This window comes from Eleutherodactylus coqui, chromosome 4, assembly GCF_035609145.1.
Source record: "Eleutherodactylus coqui strain aEleCoq1 chromosome 4, aEleCoq1.hap1, whole genome shotgun sequence".
NCBI lineage: Eukaryota > Metazoa > Chordata > Amphibia > Anura > Eleutherodactylidae > Eleutherodactylus > Eleutherodactylus coqui.
This window is the reverse complement of record NC_089840.1, coordinates 213,060,320-213,080,039: the sequence shown is the minus strand read 5'-3', so window position 1 is coordinate 213,080,039 and position 19,720 is coordinate 213,060,320. Positions and strand designations below refer to the sequence as shown.

General features: G+C 41.1%; 1 protein-coding gene across 1 annotated transcript in view; it reads left to right on the top strand.

Annotated features, from left to right (window-relative positions):
• HECTD2 (HECT domain E3 ubiquitin protein ligase 2) overlaps positions 1-19,720 on the top strand; it is a 75,913-nt gene that overhangs the window by 41,373 nt on the left and 14,820 nt on the right. Inside the window, exons 5-11 of the mRNA XM_066600712.1 lie at positions 2,264-2,353; positions 4,489-4,553; positions 5,009-5,054; positions 5,148-5,257; positions 7,155-7,303; positions 8,321-8,444; positions 13,750-13,846. Coding sequence (XP_066456809.1) covers positions 2,264-2,353; positions 4,489-4,553; positions 5,009-5,054; positions 5,148-5,257; positions 7,155-7,303; positions 8,321-8,444; positions 13,750-13,846 — 681 coding nt within the window. The remainder of the gene's footprint in view (positions 1-2,263; positions 2,354-4,488; positions 4,554-5,008; positions 5,055-5,147; positions 5,258-7,154; positions 7,304-8,320; positions 8,445-13,749; positions 13,847-19,720) is intronic.

Below are 19,720 nucleotides of genomic sequence, written 5' to 3'. Positions count from 1 at the left end.
CTGGAGAAGATCGGTAAGAAGGCTGTCTGGGGAGGAATAGGTAAGAATTTATTTTATTTTTTTTTTAAATGGGAAAAAAAACCCTTAAGGAGAAACAATACTTTTCCTGACCCTCATCAATAGGCCTCTCACTAGCCAAACCAGAAACCTTCTGCACACTGATGATGGGCAAAAACTTCCAAACAGCTGTCTCTGTATGGATTCTGGCTTTGGCTTATGATTCCCATTCATTGTTATAAGGCTTGTTTAAAAAGTCTGGCGTTGATTTGCAGGAATTCTGTCTTCTAATAGGTGGCACCACAGAGATTGTTCCATCTTGCCATTTGCACATATCCTCCAGAGGAGCATGGATGGCTTTCTAAGTCTCCTCACACACCTTTTAACCCCTTCCTGCTCCAGGACGTACATTTTACGTCCTGGAGTGTTGGGATATATATGAAGAGAGGTCGCGGGCAATAGCTGCTATCGGCTGATCACGGCTATTAACCCTTTAAATGCCCTGAACGATGTAAAAAAATCAAAGTTTTTTTTAATTGAAAAAAAAAAGTTTAAAATCACCCACCTTTTGCGATATCTATAATTAAAAAATCTAAATAATAAAATAAAAATACATATTTGGTATCGCCGCGTCCGTAAAAGTCTGATCTATCAAAGTAGCACATTATTTACCCCACACGGTGAACGTCGTATGAAAAAATAAAAATAAAGAACGCCACAAATGCACTTTTTCAGTCACCCTGTCTCCCAGGAAAATGATCAAAAAGTCGTATGTTTTCTGAATTAGTACTTTTGGAAACTGCAGGACATCCCACAAAAATGAGCCCTCGCACAACTACGTCAACGGAAAAATAAAGTTATTGTGCGCACAAGATGACGGCAGAAAATAATTGAAAAACATTAAATGTCTTTGAAAAAAAAAGTAGTACAGTAAAAAAAAAAAAATACAAGTTTGGTATCGTAGTAATCGTACCGACCCATAGAATAAAGTTATGATGTCGCTTTTGTTGCAGTTTGTGTGCCGTAGAAACAACACGCACTGAAAGATGGCGGAATGTCGTTTTTTTTTTTTTCATTTTACTCCACTTATAATTTTTTACAAGTTTTTCAGTACATTATATGGTACATTAAATAGCACCATTGAAAAGTACAACTCATCCTGCAAAAAACAAGCCTTTATACACAGTCGATGGATAAATAAAGGAGTTAGGATTTTTTTAAAAAGGGGAGGTAAAAACGAAAATGGAAAAAAAAGGGGCCGCGTCATTAAGGGGTTAAACTGCTCTCCCTAAGGAGAAACAATACCCTTCCTGACCTTGGTATGGAAAGTGACTTCACAACAACATCACTGCTCCTTCTCATTTTGCCCTAACCATTTGAGAATCTGCATTATGATTTTGCTGTTGGATTCATGAACATGGAAGATCAGGATGAACAGACCTTTCAGGTTACATCCATACAATGGTGATATGAACTGTTATAGTGCATCAGATTGTGGAAGAGCAGATTCCGTCAGATTTGTTAGAACAGAATAGACCTCTATGCAACGCCATTCTTACTGTCAAAATTGGGGCACTATGGTGGAGCCTCAACAGACCCCATTGTAAGTCTGAGGTTTGATAGCTGCCAATCCATGTACCCCAGATCTGATACAACATCCCGGTTTCTGTTGTAAATGGAAGCCGCAATGCTGATATGGATAGAACCTAAAGGAAACTAGTTGAGCTTAGGCCGGCTTCACATGGGCGTATTTGCGTACACAAAATTTGCAGAGAATAGTTCCCATTGTTTCAATGGGTTCGTTCACACTTCCATATCTTGTGCATGCACTTCAGCCATGCAGGAAAAAAAAAATTTGCACATGTTCTATTTTTCTGTGTATGTGCACACCAAAGGTCCCCGTAGAAGTCAATGGGGGTAGGAGGGGGGGTTGCAACGTGCAAGGAGATGCATGCGACAGTGCATTATTGCACTGGGAAAAAAAGCATCTAGAACTAATTGGCGATTTTCAATCGGTGCGTTTGCACAAATGAACATGCCACAGAGGGGCAAAAAGTACAGAACAATACACCGATGTGAGCGCAAAAAAAGAGCAAACTTCTTCCTGCAGATGTGCAGCGCTCAGTCGCGCACAAATATGCTTATGCTCATGTCAAGCCAGCTTTAGATGTATACAGATTTATAAATCTTGTAAAAGGTGCATCTGGGTGAAACCTGTTACCAAATCACATCCTTATCTCTCAATATTGTTGTGCTTTGTTTGCAGAGAGATGCGAATGCCTCTCTTAACACGGTTGAAGATTCCAAAATCAACACAAAGTTTTTGAACGCTGTCTACGATGCCTTATTAACTACTGTAAGTATAAGAAATTAACACTCCATTGCCCCGTGTACTAATCCCCAGGGTAGATAACTAACATTATCTAAGAATCCAATTTATGGATTTATAGATTAGTGGTGTATACTGGGAAAAATAGGCACCCAAGTTGTCCATACTCACAAAAGTCCCCTGAAATGGTTGATCTTGGCCATTTTGCTTGACTATTGTTTGGAAAATTACTCAAATAATCATTCATGATGACTGAATGCAGACCTCTGCAGCAAAAAAGTAATTTAATCAGCATCTCCTACAAATAAATTAAATATATGTATGTAAGCCATGGCTGCAACAAAATATAGTAACAAAAAGACGCTTCAGCACTCATATTATTTTATTCCGATATTAAATTTGTAACTGTAAAAGTTTTTAGGGGAAATTTTGATCAAAACATACAGGCCCATCCGCCACATCCAGGCAACCTTTGCTTTTGTATGGGTTCATAACACTAACAGGCACCACTCTTTGGGTCTAAGCGTCCAAACGGATTTGGAAGTTTGATACCAAGCTATATACTTTAATTGAAGGCTTGGCACAGATGGGTGCACAACAAATTTGGACGCAGCCAATCCTCCACACATGCAAATGTAACAAAAAAGGTCAATCAGCATTCAACAGAAGTTAAAGGGGTTGTCCCGAGAAAGCAAGTGGGGGTAAGCACTTCTGTATGGCCATATTAATGCACTTTGTAATGTACATTGTGCATTAATTATGAGCCATACAGAAGTTATTCACTTACCTGCTCCATTGCTGGCGCCCCCGTCTCCATGGTGCCGTCTAATTTCAGCGTCTAATCTCCCGATTAGACGCGCTTGCACAGAAGGGTCTTCTCCCTTCTCTTGGGTCTCGGCACGAGCGGTGTTCTGGCTCCGCCCCCTTCTACGCGTCATCGCGTAGCTCCGCCCCGTCACGTGTGCCTATTCCAGCCAATCAGGAGGCTGGAATCGGCAATGGACCGCACAGAGCCCACGGTGCGCCATGGGAGAAGACCCGCGGTGCATCGTGGGTGAAGATCCTGGCGGCCATCTTGGTAAGGTAAGTAAGAAGGTCGCCGCAGAGCTGGGATTCGGGTAAGTACTAAACTTTTTTTTTTTTAACCCATACCTTGTGTTTGTCTCGCGCCTATTGAAAAAAAAAAAAAAAGCCGTTTCGGTGCGGGACAACCCCTTTAAATATGATGGTGCACGTAAGCCATTGCTGAAACAAATGCAGTAATAAACGCTTCAGCATACGTGAACATTTAATATCTGAATAGAATTGGATAACTGCTTCACTTACTGTTGTACTAATTGCAAAAAAATGCAAAGTTCTTGGCACAATATAGATGTGAAGGCAGCTGATTTAATTTGGAGGCTTAAAGGGGTTGTCCCGCGCCGAAACGGGTTTTTTTTTTTTTTACCCCCCCCCCCCGTTCGGCGCGAGACAACCCCGATGCAGGGGTTAAAAAAACAAACAGCTCAGCGCTTACCTGAATCCCGGCGGTCCGGCGTCTTCATACTTACCTGCTGAAGATGGCCGCCGGGGTCCGCTCCCTCCGTGGACCGCAGCTCTTCTGTGCGGTCCATTGCCGATTCCGGCCTCCTGATTGGCTGGAATCGGCACGTGACGGGGCGGAGCTGGGCGGAGCCGGCATTCTGCACGAGCGGCTCCATTGAAGACAGGAGAAGACCCGGACTGCGCAAGCGCGGCTAATTTGGCCATCGGAGGGCGAAAATTAGTCGGCACCATGGGAACGAGGACGCTAGCAACGGAGCAGGTAAGTAAAAAACTTTTTATAACTTCTGTATGGCTCATAATTAATGCACAATGTATATTACAATGTGCATTAATATGGCCATACAGAAGTGTATAGACCCACTTGCTGCCGCGGGACAACCCCTTTAAGCACAAAGAGTCAAGAACCCGTCTGAAAGCAATGTTCACCTGGGCGGGGCAGATGTGCCCACATGTTTTGACCATATGTTCTAAGAACATAGTGTTAAAGGGACTAATGCTGATGATGGGAGGGGGCTGATATTGACTGATGAGTAATACTGTACATAACTTTGCAGTGGAGGGGGGATCGTTTCATATGTTAAAACTCCATTGATGTTTAATTGGTTGATATTTTTCAGACTCAAGATATACAAAAAACAGTACTAAAAGGAATAATTAACAGCCTGTTAAGGGAATGGAAAGGGTAAGACCTTCCTGGACTTTTGGTATGGCAATGTTTGACTGAATAACCTTTTTAATAGAGAGACTCTTGTTTGCCCAATTTATCATGGGCATATGCATATAAAATGGGACTTGTAGGTGGTCTAGTCATAAAAGCTCACTTTTCTGCCTAATTAATCCCATATTGATATGGGCTCTAAATATGGATAACAACATAGGAATTGGTTGGGAATCACAGGTTTCTGACATTGAACCCACACAGACCAGCTCACAGCTGAGTGGGCATGCTATGATTGGGAAAAAAAGATCGTGGTCTACATGAGACCAATCCATTCACCTTGATGTTTTTGTCTACATGATGATCGTTGTGGTATGACTGAAATTATTTTGGGGTGGCCATGTTTGGCGTGAAGGGTTTACTGCCTATTTAATATCTAGTATCATTTAGGTTTTTGTGTTTCTTTTGGGTTTTCTCAGACCAAGAACTAAAGACGACGTTAGAGCCTACTTTATCCTGACACAGGTGATTCCTCCAAGAACTTTGTGTTCATGCAGTCCAAATGTTGTCCATCTTGAAACTAAGATCTCATGATTGCTGTGTTTTTCATCTTTTTAGAATCCACAATTCAGCAGTACCTCTACTTATGTCATCTATGCTCATCTACTCAGACAACTCGCCGCCTTGTCCGATGCTGACCACAACTTATTAATTCACTGGTTCAAAAAGTAAGACTCCTTATTTTCGAAATAAAAACAGAATGCAGCATCTAATAAATTACTGAATAGAGTAGAGTGATGATCTTTATTTGTGTAGCGCCAACTTATTCCTCAGCACACAAGTTAGTTACGCGCAACCATGGAATTTTCTACTTCAACTTTTCACTTTCATATGAAAGGCTATGACACTTCTGTGAAGATTAAATTTCTTCCATGGTGGTTGAGTAAATGAGGAGATATTTAATTATATCCTAGTCATTATTTTAATTAAAGGGATGTTAGATTTTCAGCAGATAGAAGTTCATATTTTAAAGACTGTCAATAAAATTCTGTTATATACTTTTTATATTAGTGACCCTCCAGCCCTAGGACAAAATTTGTATTATCTGTTGATGGTCTTTCTGTGCTGTTGTCCTTCCTATCCGCTGGTTCTGGGCCTGTTTTAATTAGTCCAAGATGGCTGCTGCAAACCTTACTATCTAATGTACACTCTGTGCTGCCCTTGATTGGCCATCGCAGATCACATGAGTAGTGCCTGTCAGTCAGAGATCAGATAAAGGTAATCGGTAGTCTAAAACTACCAATATACTGTGTGGAACAGGGGGTTGGAAGATTGCAAACCTTGTATTGCCATTTTGTCTAAAAAAAAAAAAAAAAAAAAGCTCTAAAGTCTTGACTTTAGACAACCTCTTCCTATTTGTTCTGACAGGGTATAGTAATCAGGGCTCCTCCAACTTTAACACTTAACCCCTATCTCCAGGATAGGCAATAAGTGTCTGGTGAGGATTCAGTAATACGCCATTTACACTTGCAGGTGATCACTCCAAAGTCACTCAAACAGTTTGAGTGATAGTTTTGAGTCATCATCTTTGCTTACTCTATAGTAGCTAAGTAGCTACTCTAGAGCTATGCAGGCACAGCGGGACACCACCACTATCTCTTGCCGAAAAATACAGCTGTTTTTCATAAGCAAACAGCTATAGTGTTCTCCACTCTTACTGCCCATGCCCCACTGTGAATTCACAGCAGCGCACAGGCAGAGAGAATCTTATCAGTGCTGCCGGCTGTGATAACAGCATACTCCACTGATAACAGCTGATTGCTCAATTCAAGAAAACTTGAAGTGAGCGATCAACAACTCGTGCACAAAAACTGCACGATGTCGGTGCATTTAGACAGAACGAGAATCGCTCAAAAGATTCTTTTGAGCGATTCTCGTTGTGTCTAAATCAGCCTTAACGGAGTTCCCCTATTGATTACAAGAAAGGGGTTCTCCTATACCCCCCAACTGAATAGTGTCAGTCACGCATTTGCATTGTCCAATCATTCATTTAAGTGGGCCTACTGGAGTTTGCCAAGCACTTGTACTCTGCTACTGTATAGTGTGCAACTTCATTGAAAATAATGGAGTAGCAATTGGTTTGTTCGACCGCTGCTCCATTCGTGAGCTCCATTCTCGTAATTTGTGGGGGTCTCGACAATCGGACTTCCACTGATCAGACAGCTAACTCATATCCTATGGATAGGAGGTAAGTGCAAAGGTTGGCACAACACCTTTAAGCTGATAGATATGAGAGTTCAACTCTTGGGGCTTTCTTCTATTAGCAAACATTGTGATTGCATTGAGGGCATGCCATGTGTGGCTTTGTTAACCCTGAAGAGTTGTAAGTTGACTGCCATCGTTCCTTGAAAACAATGGGGGGCCCATTGATTTCAGGGGGCTTCACGCATTGCTGCTTTTTCCATGCAGTGACGTGGGATGACTGAACTATTCTAGTTCTGTTGTTTGCAGAATCACACGCTGTTGTATTATGATTAATATGTTAGATGCGTTCCACATAATTAACGTTTTATGTGGCGGATTAAATAACGAGTAACATTTTTACTTATGTTTCCTATTTATCAGGATGTCACAGAAGAGATTTAAACAACTAGTCGACAGACTTCTACAGTTTATCTCCATGCGCCTCTTTCCAGCAAAGCCTGAAGAGTTTCCACCTCTTGCCAAATGTACATGGTGGATTCCTTCTGCAACCAAAGTGTTAGCGTTACTAAGTAAGTTTACAAAGCAAGCTGTCATGTCTTTCAACGAAAGGGTATGAAGAGTAAGTGAAACATGGACTTTAGAGCTCAGTAACTAAATCGAAAGATTGACTATGACTGCAAATAAGGCTGGTTTCACATCTGCGTTGAAAGCTCCGGCCGGAGGTTCTGTTACAGATCCGGCTCAAAATACTGGAAGGAAAAGCGCTGTATTGAGCAGCCCTGCTGAGTAGTCCGCCTGTTCTAATTTTAAAACGGGCGGACTACTTAGCAGCGCCGCTCAATGCATTCAGTGGTGGCTTTTAGTGCTCACACCAGGGAAATGACGGGGAAGGTAAGTATAACACATTCCCAGACTCAGCCAGTCACATACTTTCATTCCATAAGCTTAGCTCATTGGCTTAAAAGTAGGTGACCGTCTCTTTAAATATAATGCTCTGAGTCTCTTAGAACATAGCAGTGATAAAATAACGCAAAAGACAAAACATGGAAAGGCTACTGCCTGCAAACATACTCTAAAAAGCTGTAAAGACAGAACATCAAAGTATGCTTAAAGAGGTTAATTTGTGGTCCCCATGTCTCCGCATGTCTACACCTACATACTCTACTTGCAGGCTGCAGAAGCAGATTGTGGACTGCTGCAGCCAATGCTCAAATCTGCTGCTGAACTCTGTGCTCAAACCTTGAGGTTTGTGTTTGGCTGCAGCAGCCTGTGTCGTCCCATCGGCAGACTGACTGCAGCCTATAAACCCAGCGTCAGAGGGGAGAGCGGTGCTGGAACGCTGGGGACCCTGGAGAGGTGAGTATAGGATGTTTTATTTTGTTTATTCTTCAGGAGCAGAAATATACAAAATAACTTGGACGACTCCTTTTAGTGCGTGCTATTAAAATGGAAATGTCAATTCAGTACAGTCTCCGAGATTGAGGGGATGTAAAGCCATACAAGTATTAGACGCGGACGGACTGTTATATGATGCTGTGATGTTATTTGTTTCACTTTTCCTAATGCTTCCCTGAATCTCCCCGCAGATGCTGCGAATATGCTTTGTAACCCGCCGTTAATTCCTTACACTGATTTCTATAATTCCACGTTGGATCATATTGATCTCATGGAAGACTATCAAACCTGGCAGTTCTATGGGAACACTCACAGGTCGGTATTGGGCGTTTCTTACTCATTCTAATGTGTTTTGAGAACTAGAAATATTTAAGATAACTTTCCATTTGCTCCGAGAAGTTGTTCGTTTTTTGGGCAGAGTTCAGCCAGGATGTTTCGCTTGTACCTGTGTATATAAAAACAATGTAAACCACAAAAACCTCCAATTAATCATTGTAACCAATCCGGGAAACTTATTTATGTGCACATTAATTTGTACCAAAAAGTGTTTGGCTTTAATGATTAAAGGGGTACTTTCATAAAGATATAACTGTAGTGGGCTGGCATTCACCTGATTTCTGTGGTCCAGATTCAGCTGTGCCATTGTACAGTAAGCCCTTCATACAACATGACACTGGCTTATGGCTAATAAAGTGGAAAACTGGGTAATGGACCCCACTTGTCTTTTTTAAAGTGACCCTTTGATCCTGGGCAAACAAAGATGGCTGCACTGCTTCTCTGACTACCTGCTAGCCAGCTGGAGCAGCGTGTAATATCCTAGACTTATCATGCATAGTAATGCACAGAGCACATCGGGTAGTAAGAAGAGCAGTGCGACCGTCCGTCCAGGCACTGAGGGTCGCTTTAATAGGACCTATGACAAGGCGTTGTCTTCATTAGAAAACCATCTTAAAACTGGCCATACATAAGGCAATTCAACATTTACTTTCAGGAAACCTATAAGGAGAGAAATATATGCTACACAACATGTTTTTTTTCTTGATGATGCAAATCCTTCTTCCCATTCAATTGTACAAGGTGATCCAATAAGAATGGCGCAAAAGTAGTGCTGATTTAGTCACACTAAGAGTGCTTTTACACTGGCGCCCAGGGTTCCAACTTCCTGCTCCATTCGGGGAGTGTGAAAGTGGAATCCCCTTGGTTGAAGGGCTCCGTCTCAAGACAAAACTGACCCAGCGGACCCTATTGACTATTATGGGGTCCGTTCAGTTTCCACTCAGCTTCCTGGCTTTTAGATGGAAGCAGTTTTTCTTCCAATATATTATGAGCAGGATCTGCAGCAGAACCTCCAACTGGTGGTTCAAATCCGCGACATGTCAGTTGAGTCGCCGTCTCCGCTACGGAATTCATGTCCTATCAATGAAGGGGTGAATTTTGTACAGGGTTTCACAATGAAACCCGCACCAAATGTTGCGGGTTTGGAAGCAGGCATTGGTGTCAGTGCAGACGTAAAGTCGGTAGTTCAGTTCTGCCAAGACTCAACGCAGACCTAACTAACAATAAAAGGCAAGTTTCTCCAAAACTACTGCACAGATTTACACAGCAGACATATCACTAATCAGTGCGACAGGCACTACCTTATACCAACTTTAGTGAGTGAGGACTGCAAAAAGATGGTGACTGAGTCTTTTAAGGTGCCCGAATACATTAGACTAAAATTGCAGAAAGTGGATGGTTTCAAGCAAAGCGATTTTTCATGCGATGGAAATTAATAATGAACAGTCATTTCAGCCAACTGATGACAGTCATCATCTAGAGAGAAGGCAGTTATGTCTGACATTTTTTGCTGATCAGATGAAAGATCTTTCGTGAATGAGTTTTTTTTTTTTTTGAAAGAATGTTCCACTAAAGACTGGTTATTCCGCTTGCTCATCTAGATACTATACTTTGGGATATTATAGGGTGCTGCTAGGCTTTTTGTGTGTGTGAGATTATAGATTTGCCCATGGGGGGGAGTGTTTGTTCCTGATATTCTGTGAGCTTCTAGTGAGTCTAGTTATAAAATAATGGCAGGGACACAAAGGTCTGTTCATCTCTTGGCAGTTAGTTGTTTTTTCTTTGGTATGGATGGGACGGGCACAGGACTACTTCCTTGCCACAGTCTTTCTGTAAGGAAGGATATGAACAAATATTTTTTTTCCTGTTCATTGCTTTAGTTGGAATCAAAAGCGAGTTATATAACCTTTTCTAAAAACTGTACTGGAAAGCCTTGCCCACATGGTGGCAGAGTAGGACCGATGATTACTGTACTATTAGTCAGTATTCACAGTGCTTTTATATAATGTGAACAACACATTATACAGGGAAACCTGATGGAGGCACTTTACAGAATAGATTACTGAAGCACATAAAGAACATCCCCTAAAATATTTGATTCTCTTCTTCACAGTCTTAGAATAAGGGGGGCTTTGAAGTCCTAAAAGCAAGCAGAAAGTAGCTATATGGAGTCCCTCTGACTCTCTTAAACACAATGCCAGCATGATAGCTTGGATCTAATTGGTTTAAAGGGATTGTTTGGCTTTATATGAATGTACCCTAAAACTACATCCCACCTGACTTGAATAACAGTTAACACCATATGTACGATGAAGGCAGAACACTCCTCCTCCTGATCATATACACAAGGTGCCTGCATATTGGATAGGGTGAATATGGTTTTATGTAAAACTGACCTTTTCTCTTATCTTTACCTGTTTAGTTGTGGCCACCTCTAGGACACTTTATGGATCAGCCCTCTCTGTGTGGTTCTGCTTTGTACTGTTCTTTTGGTGTGATCATTTGCATGTTGGTTTCGGTCTTGATAGCATCAAGTTTGCTCATTTTTTGGCGTTAGGTTTTCTTTTTACCACTTACCACTCCAAGCATTATTGATGTTTCTAATGAATTGGGTCCCATTATGTGGCCGAAGTATGAAAGTCTGTTTCAGAATTTTGCCCTCCAATAAATACTTTGGTCTGATGCGGTCCGGGACTGTTTCGTTCATGATCTTGGTGGTCCAAGAAATTGGTGGGAGCTTCCTCCAGCACCAAAGTCCTCAATCTTCCTTCAGTCTGTTTTTCTTGGGATTGAGAAGATGATTGCATTGATTATCCAACATTTAGTTCCAATGCTTAGGTCTTTGTTTTTCCAGATCTTATCCATACTTAACCTTGTGCTACTTCTAGCATGATTCGTTGTTTTATTTCAGCTCCTGATTCTCCACTACAGTTGATTTTCGATCCAAGGAAGATGAATTTTCAATTTTCTTCTTCAATTTTCTTCATTGTTGCTTTTGATTTTTCCTATACTGTTACCGGACGGGTGTTGTCAGCATCTTAGTTTTAGTACAGCCTTACTTTTTCACTTCCATCTTTAACTTTTACTATCAGTTTTTTAAGATCTTCCTGACTGTCTGCCGGCAAGGTTGTATTATCTGCATATCGGAGATTGTGGAGGTTTCTTCCACCGATCTTGACTCCGATGTTTAGGTTTTGTCTAAATTGCACTGCCTCAAGATCGCCTCTGCATACAAGTTGCACATTCCAGAGGATATGATGCAACCTTGGCTACTTGTGTGTTTTATCAATGAGCCTTTCTTTTTAGGTCTCTTGCAAAGTCGTTATTTTCCAACACTGCCAATAAAATGCACTCATATTTTGGCCCTTGTGCAACTTTCGCAGTCGTAAAACTGACCTACCACTTTATATTTTACTCCAACCAATCAGTGTGCAGTCTTTAGGCTATGCTCACAAAGCATTTACTCCTTACAAAACCCCCCAACATGTATATCAAAGGTATTTATAGGCTCTACACTCCTACACAGTATCCTTTTGGCCTCTGTCGTTCTAGTATTTCTTGGCACACCTTTTTTACTTCTGGATGGGAATGTTTTTTTTTTTGTCTGTGATGCCACTGCAAAAAAGAAATGACACTACATGGTATACTTTCTTTTAGCATTGAGACCTATGGCAATGTGTGTCACTGTAGGGCTTATATCGGTGCTTTTCATTGGAAACCGAAGGAGATTTCACGGGGATATGTGCCAAACCTATTAGGAAAAAAGTCAACTTTGCCTTAATGTGTTGGGTTTTCAGACAATATCCGTACCATGTGAAAGAAAATATTACTAATCGTAATTCATTTCTATGTAGATTGTCTCCTATTAAGACACATGGACATCATAGAGGAGGATACTTTCCATTGAAACCCCCTTTATTTAGCCAGAGTGAACCCTCTGGAGATGCCATGTCATACTACTTGGCACTGTATATAGTCGACTACATGTTCAGCTCACATCAGCTTTGTGACTACTTTTTGTGCATAGTGAAGTGTCTAGTGTTTGGTTCTTGCTAGTAGGGTTTTAGAGGAGTTGGAAAAAACATTTCATCCTTGTAGATTTCTAAATGTTCACTGATATTTCTTATGCTTAAACATCCTGGTACTAAACAATTTCATGTCCTTTTTTAGCTAATCAAGGCAATCATTATGTGACTATCTGCCAATAATGGCTCGGTCTGTTCTGTTCACCATGCTGACATTTGATGATGCAGAAGAACAGCCAAAATCAAACTCCCAGATATTCTAATTCCTTTTACGGAGAACTATAAAGCAGTTTAATGTCCTAACTGGAGCGAAGAAGATTGTGATTATGATACTTTATAGAATTTGGTCTTCTCTTGATTACTTCTTTAGTTTCCTAAACAGACATTTATTACATATAAAGTGAAACCTCTGAGATGACCACCTAAAATTGCATTGAAAAGTGGTCTTCAGCAGGCGTGGTCCTCTCAGAGGATGGGTAGCATGTATGGTAAAAGACGAAGCTAACAAACCTGTGAGGAAATCTGCTCTTGGTAAGGAGGTGGCTTTATGATGGGAGGTTTTGCTGTATTTTACTTCTCTGGGTATTTATGATATCTTCTCTGGCTGGTGCTGTTAGTAGGGTTAATAATGTGTATTTAAGGCTGCATTCACGTGTGCTTTTCATTTCCGTTGTTCGGCTCTGTCGTAGGACTTGAATAACGTCAATGACTGAAGTTCCAACATGACGGGACATGAATGGCGCCCCACATTCCCGTTGAGTACAATGGGATCCGTAGACTTTCCGTTGTACTCTGAGGCATTTTCCCAGGCATGCTTCACTAGTTCCTGTAACATTTTATGCTGAAGGCTGCAATGCAGATGTGAATAGAGCCTTAATGGTAAAAAGAGCATGTGGAATATAGGCAGTGACCACCTTAATGGTGCACATCTGGAAATGGTGATACACTACACTATATTTTGCCTAGTGCAAATCTCGAGAAGGAGGTGCGTGACTTCAAAGAACATCAAACCTAGAAGTCACACCTTGCTTCTTCAAGCCCCACAATAGGCCTACCACAATATATTGATATTTCCTGAAATGGCCTTTTTAAGATGAAACTGTTTTATTGAATTACCTGGACATCGTTATTCCTTCCAATAGGGTCTTGGATAATAAAAATCATTCTAACATACTACAGTACATGAAATGGATAAATCTAATGTAACATACATGTGGTTGTAAACTAATTTCTTGATTTTTCTTATTTTTTTATTTTAGATTTTCATTCTGTCAGTTTCCATTTGTCATATCCATTGCTGCAAAAAAAGTCATCATTCAGAAGGATTCGGAGCAACAAATGATCAGCATTGCACGGGTACTGATTGCATTTGTGGGGAATGGGAGTCCTGGGGCAAATTGCTTAGTGACAATTATTCTAATCGTTCAATTTTAGTCCACTGTAGCTCTGCCCAGCTATTATGTCCATACACTGTGGGATGTTTCACAGACCACTTGATTTCAAGCAGCTTAAAGTGTTCTGACACACAGAAATTCCCTATCCTGTGGATAAGGAATAATAACGATTTGGTCAGTGGGGCTCTGACCGCTGGTACCCCCACAGATCCTAGGAAAAGAGCTCCTGAAAGTTCTTGAATGAATGGAGCAGTGGTCACTCATACACACCACCGGTCCATTCATTTCAATAGGATTTCTGAAAATGAGACTTCAAGCGCTTGACTAGATCCGGCAGTTCCATTTGAAATGAGTGGAATGGCAGTTCACATGTGTGACCACTGCTGCGTTCCGTTCAATGACTTTTGGGACCTCTGTTCTCAGGATGAGTTTGGGGTCCTAGCAGTCGAACCCACACCAATCAGGTAGTTATTTCCTATCCTGTGGATGAATGGGATAACTACATCCCCTACTCTTGTGGATAGTGGATAACTTCTGTTCAACTCCTTTTAAAAGGAACTGGTTACCAGTTTGGTGCAGGTTAAACCATTTGCACACAGAGAACAAAAAAGTAGAGCTCATTCTACAGCTTTTCTTTTGTTAGAGCTCCTAATACCAGTATATATTGTAAAGCTCAGTTTTAATCTTTCCAGCACTGTATGGAATAGTGCCCGAACGGTCCGGTGAGCAGGCCTGGACCATCTGTACAGTTGCAGTTGAGCAAGGGCTTGGCTTCTTTCTCACTGAGTCATGTGGATGTCGTCTCCTACGTCCTGCACAGGTCCATAGAAATCCTGCACATGTGCTAAGCATTATCAGACAGGTGCATGTGTAGATTGTTTAGGCCTTTTGTGGGCAGACTCAACTGACTCTTCTGCGTATGTGCCAGCTAGAATGCGACTTCTGGGAGTAACACATCTTATTGCTGCAGGTAATACCCATCCACGTGTCTCGGCAAAAGAGGGGCGAGTTATGGAGATGACTGGTGGTACAGCCAATCCAGGCTCTCCTACTGTACTATAGAGGCACTATAAGTACGTTTTACAAGGTATACTGGCATTAGAAGCTCTACTAAAAATAGTGCTGGAATGAGCTCTACTTCTCTGTCTTTGGGGTGCAATTGGTTTAACCTGCACCAAACTGGTGACAGGTTCACTTTTAAAGTTTCTTGTTTCTTCCTTTTTATTTCCATTATCATGCAGTTTTATCTATATCACAGCCTTTCAGTTGTTAGAATCATTTGCTAGCTCCTCATACTCAAACCCTGGCCTGGTCTTTGTATTGCATGCACAAAAAACAGATCTGGTGTTGCCATCTTTTAACACCGTAAGCATTTTTACAAGTTCATTGCTCAGACATGACAACATGTGCGATGACATTTGGAGAGGTTGTACTGTATACTGCAACTAAATGTTTTGAAGTAGTTTATGGTTATAATTTAGTTGACAACTATAGGAAACACTAATAAAAGTCCCAGATGATGTGGGCTACTGAATACCTTATTCAAGCAGTAAAAGTATGACTGTCTTGGGTTTGTTTTCGTCCCCAATCATCCTGCTGGCTCTGATGTCTCCTTTCTCCAAATGGTCGGTTACTCTTCCTGTATTGGTCATCACACTGTAATATATGCAATAACTTGTGGTTGGCAGGAGTTCTTTTGTGCAGCACCTTAGACCACTCGAGATATCAGACAGGAAATGGCAGTATGGTGCGTGGACATATGGCATGGGCAGGTTCTAAAGATGGGGAGAAGAAAGGGTATTAAGCCCCCCCCCCCCCGCCCCCCCCTATATATTATGAAAAAGTTGTCCAGATCCACCAGATCCGGGCGGCTATTGCATGTACAGAGGGGCATCGTGACTCGCCCCCAACAACTGATGTTGGACATATTGAGTTTGTTTCCACCTGAAGATGAGCCTCCGCAGATGCTTGAGAGCAGGTTTCTCCACCTTGCTTATTGAAAATGCATAATTAGTCAGCCGAACTTGAGCGTTCATGTGTATGGGAGGGCCGGGAGAAATGGCTGTTGGCAGAGCAAATTTTAGGCCAATGACTATTTGTGAAAACTCAATATCTAAGTGGAGTTTGTACTAAAATAAGTTCTGCTGCATTTTTAAAGTGAGCCGGAGGTACACTATGAGGTATAATGTAGAGAAACAGGAGCACTGGCGCCTCTGGCAATCAGTACACAAGATTGGGAAATCTGGAAACAGGGATGCCAACAGCTTCTTTTTTTGAATACAGCCTGTTAATCTCTGATCCATTATGTAGTCCTCTGCCCTCGTATCGGGTGACTTTTCCTTAGCATTTGGGAGAATTTTTGCATGAACGTACACTTAAGGGCTCATTCACATCTATGTTGGTGGTTCCATTTGAAGTCTTGGTTACAGATTTCTCTTAAAACTCAGGATGAAATAGCAAGCAGCGCTATATTGCCCTGGAAAATGCTGGAGGGCGTAACCGAATACGGACAGACCCCATTATAGTCTATAGGGTCTGGCCAACACCGTTCAGGTCCACCATGTGCTGGATCCAACATGACCGGTTTTATCGTTGTTTGGGTCCTAGAACGGAGCTAACATATGTGTATTTAGCTGCATTTGTGCACAAGCCCTACATTGCTCGCTCTTTGCTGTGTATATGCAGTTTTTGGATCTCTATTGGCCTGCATTGTTTAGTGCTGTTTATGGAGTACCTCCATATGATCTGCTATATGAACATGTGTAAAGAAATCCAAGTGTGCAGCTGCGGTCCCTGGGCTCTCAGGTTGATTTATATTACAGGTTTAGTCATTCTTCTTCTACTTTATTAAATAGATCTTGGTTATTAAAACCTTAAGGCTCATTTGATACTGAACGTGTGCTCGGATCACTCCAGATCGTACTATGTACTTGGCCCCGCACCAGATTCTTCTGAATGTCACATGCCATCAAGAAGTGCATCGCCACAACAAAATATAGCCATAGTCTTTTATTATTGTTTCAACCTCTGCTTTGTACCTACATGGTCAGATTTATCAAGGTGGTCACCAGGTCATATATGGGCTGAGACACTATTTTTAAAAAATTTTCTTTTTATTAAATGGACACTAACTTTTCAAACAACTCAAGCTTATGTGATAGCCAGTGTGATAATGACCAAAACTGATATTTAATTTAATTACTTAAAATGACATTTTGGTGCTAAAAAATGCCACTAGCGTACTGGGGGTGTCCCTTCCTCCAAACTTGCTGTCCACTGCCTGCTGTGAAGTGTATTACTGGAGATGGCTGGAAATCAGAACAGGAAGTGTAGGAGAGGGATGAGTTAGAATACTTATTTAGGTCTTTGAGAGCAGAGAGGAGAGGGAGGAAGATAAATATACACATAACTCATTATTGGCTATAGCAGCAGCTATCTGCTGCTGTTTATTCACATCTCCACTGTTCAGTCTTGCTGGACACTGTTCTACAGGGTGTATCAAACGTCCTCATACAGTCTATATACATGTTTATTCCTTTACAAATATTACAGCATATAGCTCATGGTGCAATTTAAAGAATGTGTTTGATGTCTGGGTCATGGGACATGTTGATCTTGATCTTGCCAGCATTATCACATCGATCTGTTCCTTCTTTGAAAGTGGCATCATTTATTTAACCCCTTAGTGACGGAGCTTTTTTGCTTTTTTCCATTTTTGTTTTTTCCTACTCCCTTTTAAAAAATCGTAGCTCCTTAATTTATCCATAGACGTCGCTGTATGTGGGCTTGTTTTTTGCGGGACGAGTTGTATTTTTCAATGGCACTATTTATTGTACCATATAATTTACTGAAAAACTTTTTAAAAATTCTTAACGGAGAGAAATGGAAAAAAAACGACATTCCACCATCTTTCGGTGCGTCCTGTTTCTACAGCACACAAATTGCAACAAAAACGACCTGATATTTTTATTCTATGGGTCAGTACGATTGCTACGATACCAAACTTGTATAGTATTTTTTTTGCTGTAGTACTTTAATTTTTTTTTTTTAAATATTTAATTTTTTTCAATTATTTTCTGCGGTCATTTTGTGTGCGCAATACCTTTTTTATTTTTCTGTCGACGTAGTTGAGCAAGGGCTCATTTTTTGCGGGATGTCCTGAAGTTACCGATAGTATCATTTTGGAATACATACGACTTTTTGATCGCTTTTTATTGCGTTTTTTCTGGGAGACAGGTAACTAAAGTGCATTTCTGGCGTTCTTAATTTTTTTTTTTTTTTAGACTACGTTCACCGTGCGGGAAGAATAATGCACTACTTCGATAGATCGGATTTTTACGGACGCGGCGATATCAAATACATATTTTTATTTTATGATTTTGATTTTTTAATAATGGATATGGCAAAAGGAGGGTGATTTAAACTTTTATAACTTTTTTTTTTTTTTTAACAATTAAAAAAACTTTATTGATCTTTTTTTTTACTTTACTTTGAAGTCCCCCTGGGGGACTTTAACATGCGATGCTTTGATCGCTCCTGCAGTATGACGTAATGCTGTAGCATTACGTCATACTGCTTTTTTACAGGCAGTCTTTCAAGCCACCCTGTGTGGATGGCTTGATAGGCAGCCCTGGGGCCATTCATTAGGCCCCCGGCTGCCATGACACCTACACGGCTCCCCCGATCTCACCGCGGGGGGGGGGGCCGTGTGGAACCCCCGAACAGCGTTCGGGGCATTTAAAGGGTTAATAGCCGCAATCGGCTGAGCGCAGCTATTGCCCGCTAGGTGTCAGCTGTAATTAACAGCTGACGCCCACGCTGTATGGAGGGAGATAGCGCCGCTACCTCCCTCCATACACGTCCTGCAACAGCAGGACGTAGTTTTACGATAGGGCTGTCACTAAGGGGTTAAACCTTCAAAACACCCTTGTATGGAGACTTTTGACTCACCCTGTACATGACATATGTTTCTGTGTGTGTTATAGACAGAGCGCAGAATTGTCAGTTCTCTGTGCACATTCTATAGAACACAGCACAGCAGCCAGGTTCCTCCCATCAGTCCTGAGAGAGAACTGTGAATTAGATGTACAATCTACAGAGGGAAAAGAAGGGGAAAAATGCAGAATACAAGTCAAATAATGACTATAAATAGTGGTGTTTATTATGTGCACACATGGTAGCTTATTCTGAAAAGTCATTTGAAAGGTTTGATACGCTTTTTCAGAATTTCAGTGAAAAACTAGGCATAGAAATGCCTACATGCAGACCATCTCAAAATTGTAATGGAAACCATCAGATAAACAAGTGAGAAGAACAAAGTACACTTCTTCCATTCTACCCTTGTTATGTTCTGCTTTTACAAGAAAAATAGTCAAGACAGAGGAATAAGAGCCCAATCAGATGGGTGTATATATATTCCATCCGTGTGCTGTCCATGAAATACACAAACAGCACCCTGACCCATTATATAGCCAATTGGGATACTCGCAAAAGTGCTTTTTCAGCGCGCAAAATTTTTTTTTTAATGCATTTCATTTTGTGCTAGTATAAGGCACCACTTAAGTGCGAAATGACTAAACAGTTGCCTTTGACTTATGTACACTGTAAGGGTGAACCAGCAATTACGTTTTGCATTTCACAAGCTAAATACTGGAGAAATTACAAAACAAAAGGAATAATTTTAGTTTCCTGTAATGGAAAAATCCCATCCAGCGAGCCAATACTGGGCCTCCCAACACAAATATGATGCAAGAGGTTGAAGTTTGCATAAGAATGGCAATCTGTGCACAGTGCACACATTACAAATTCCACCTGTTGATATGTAGGTTGACTTCAT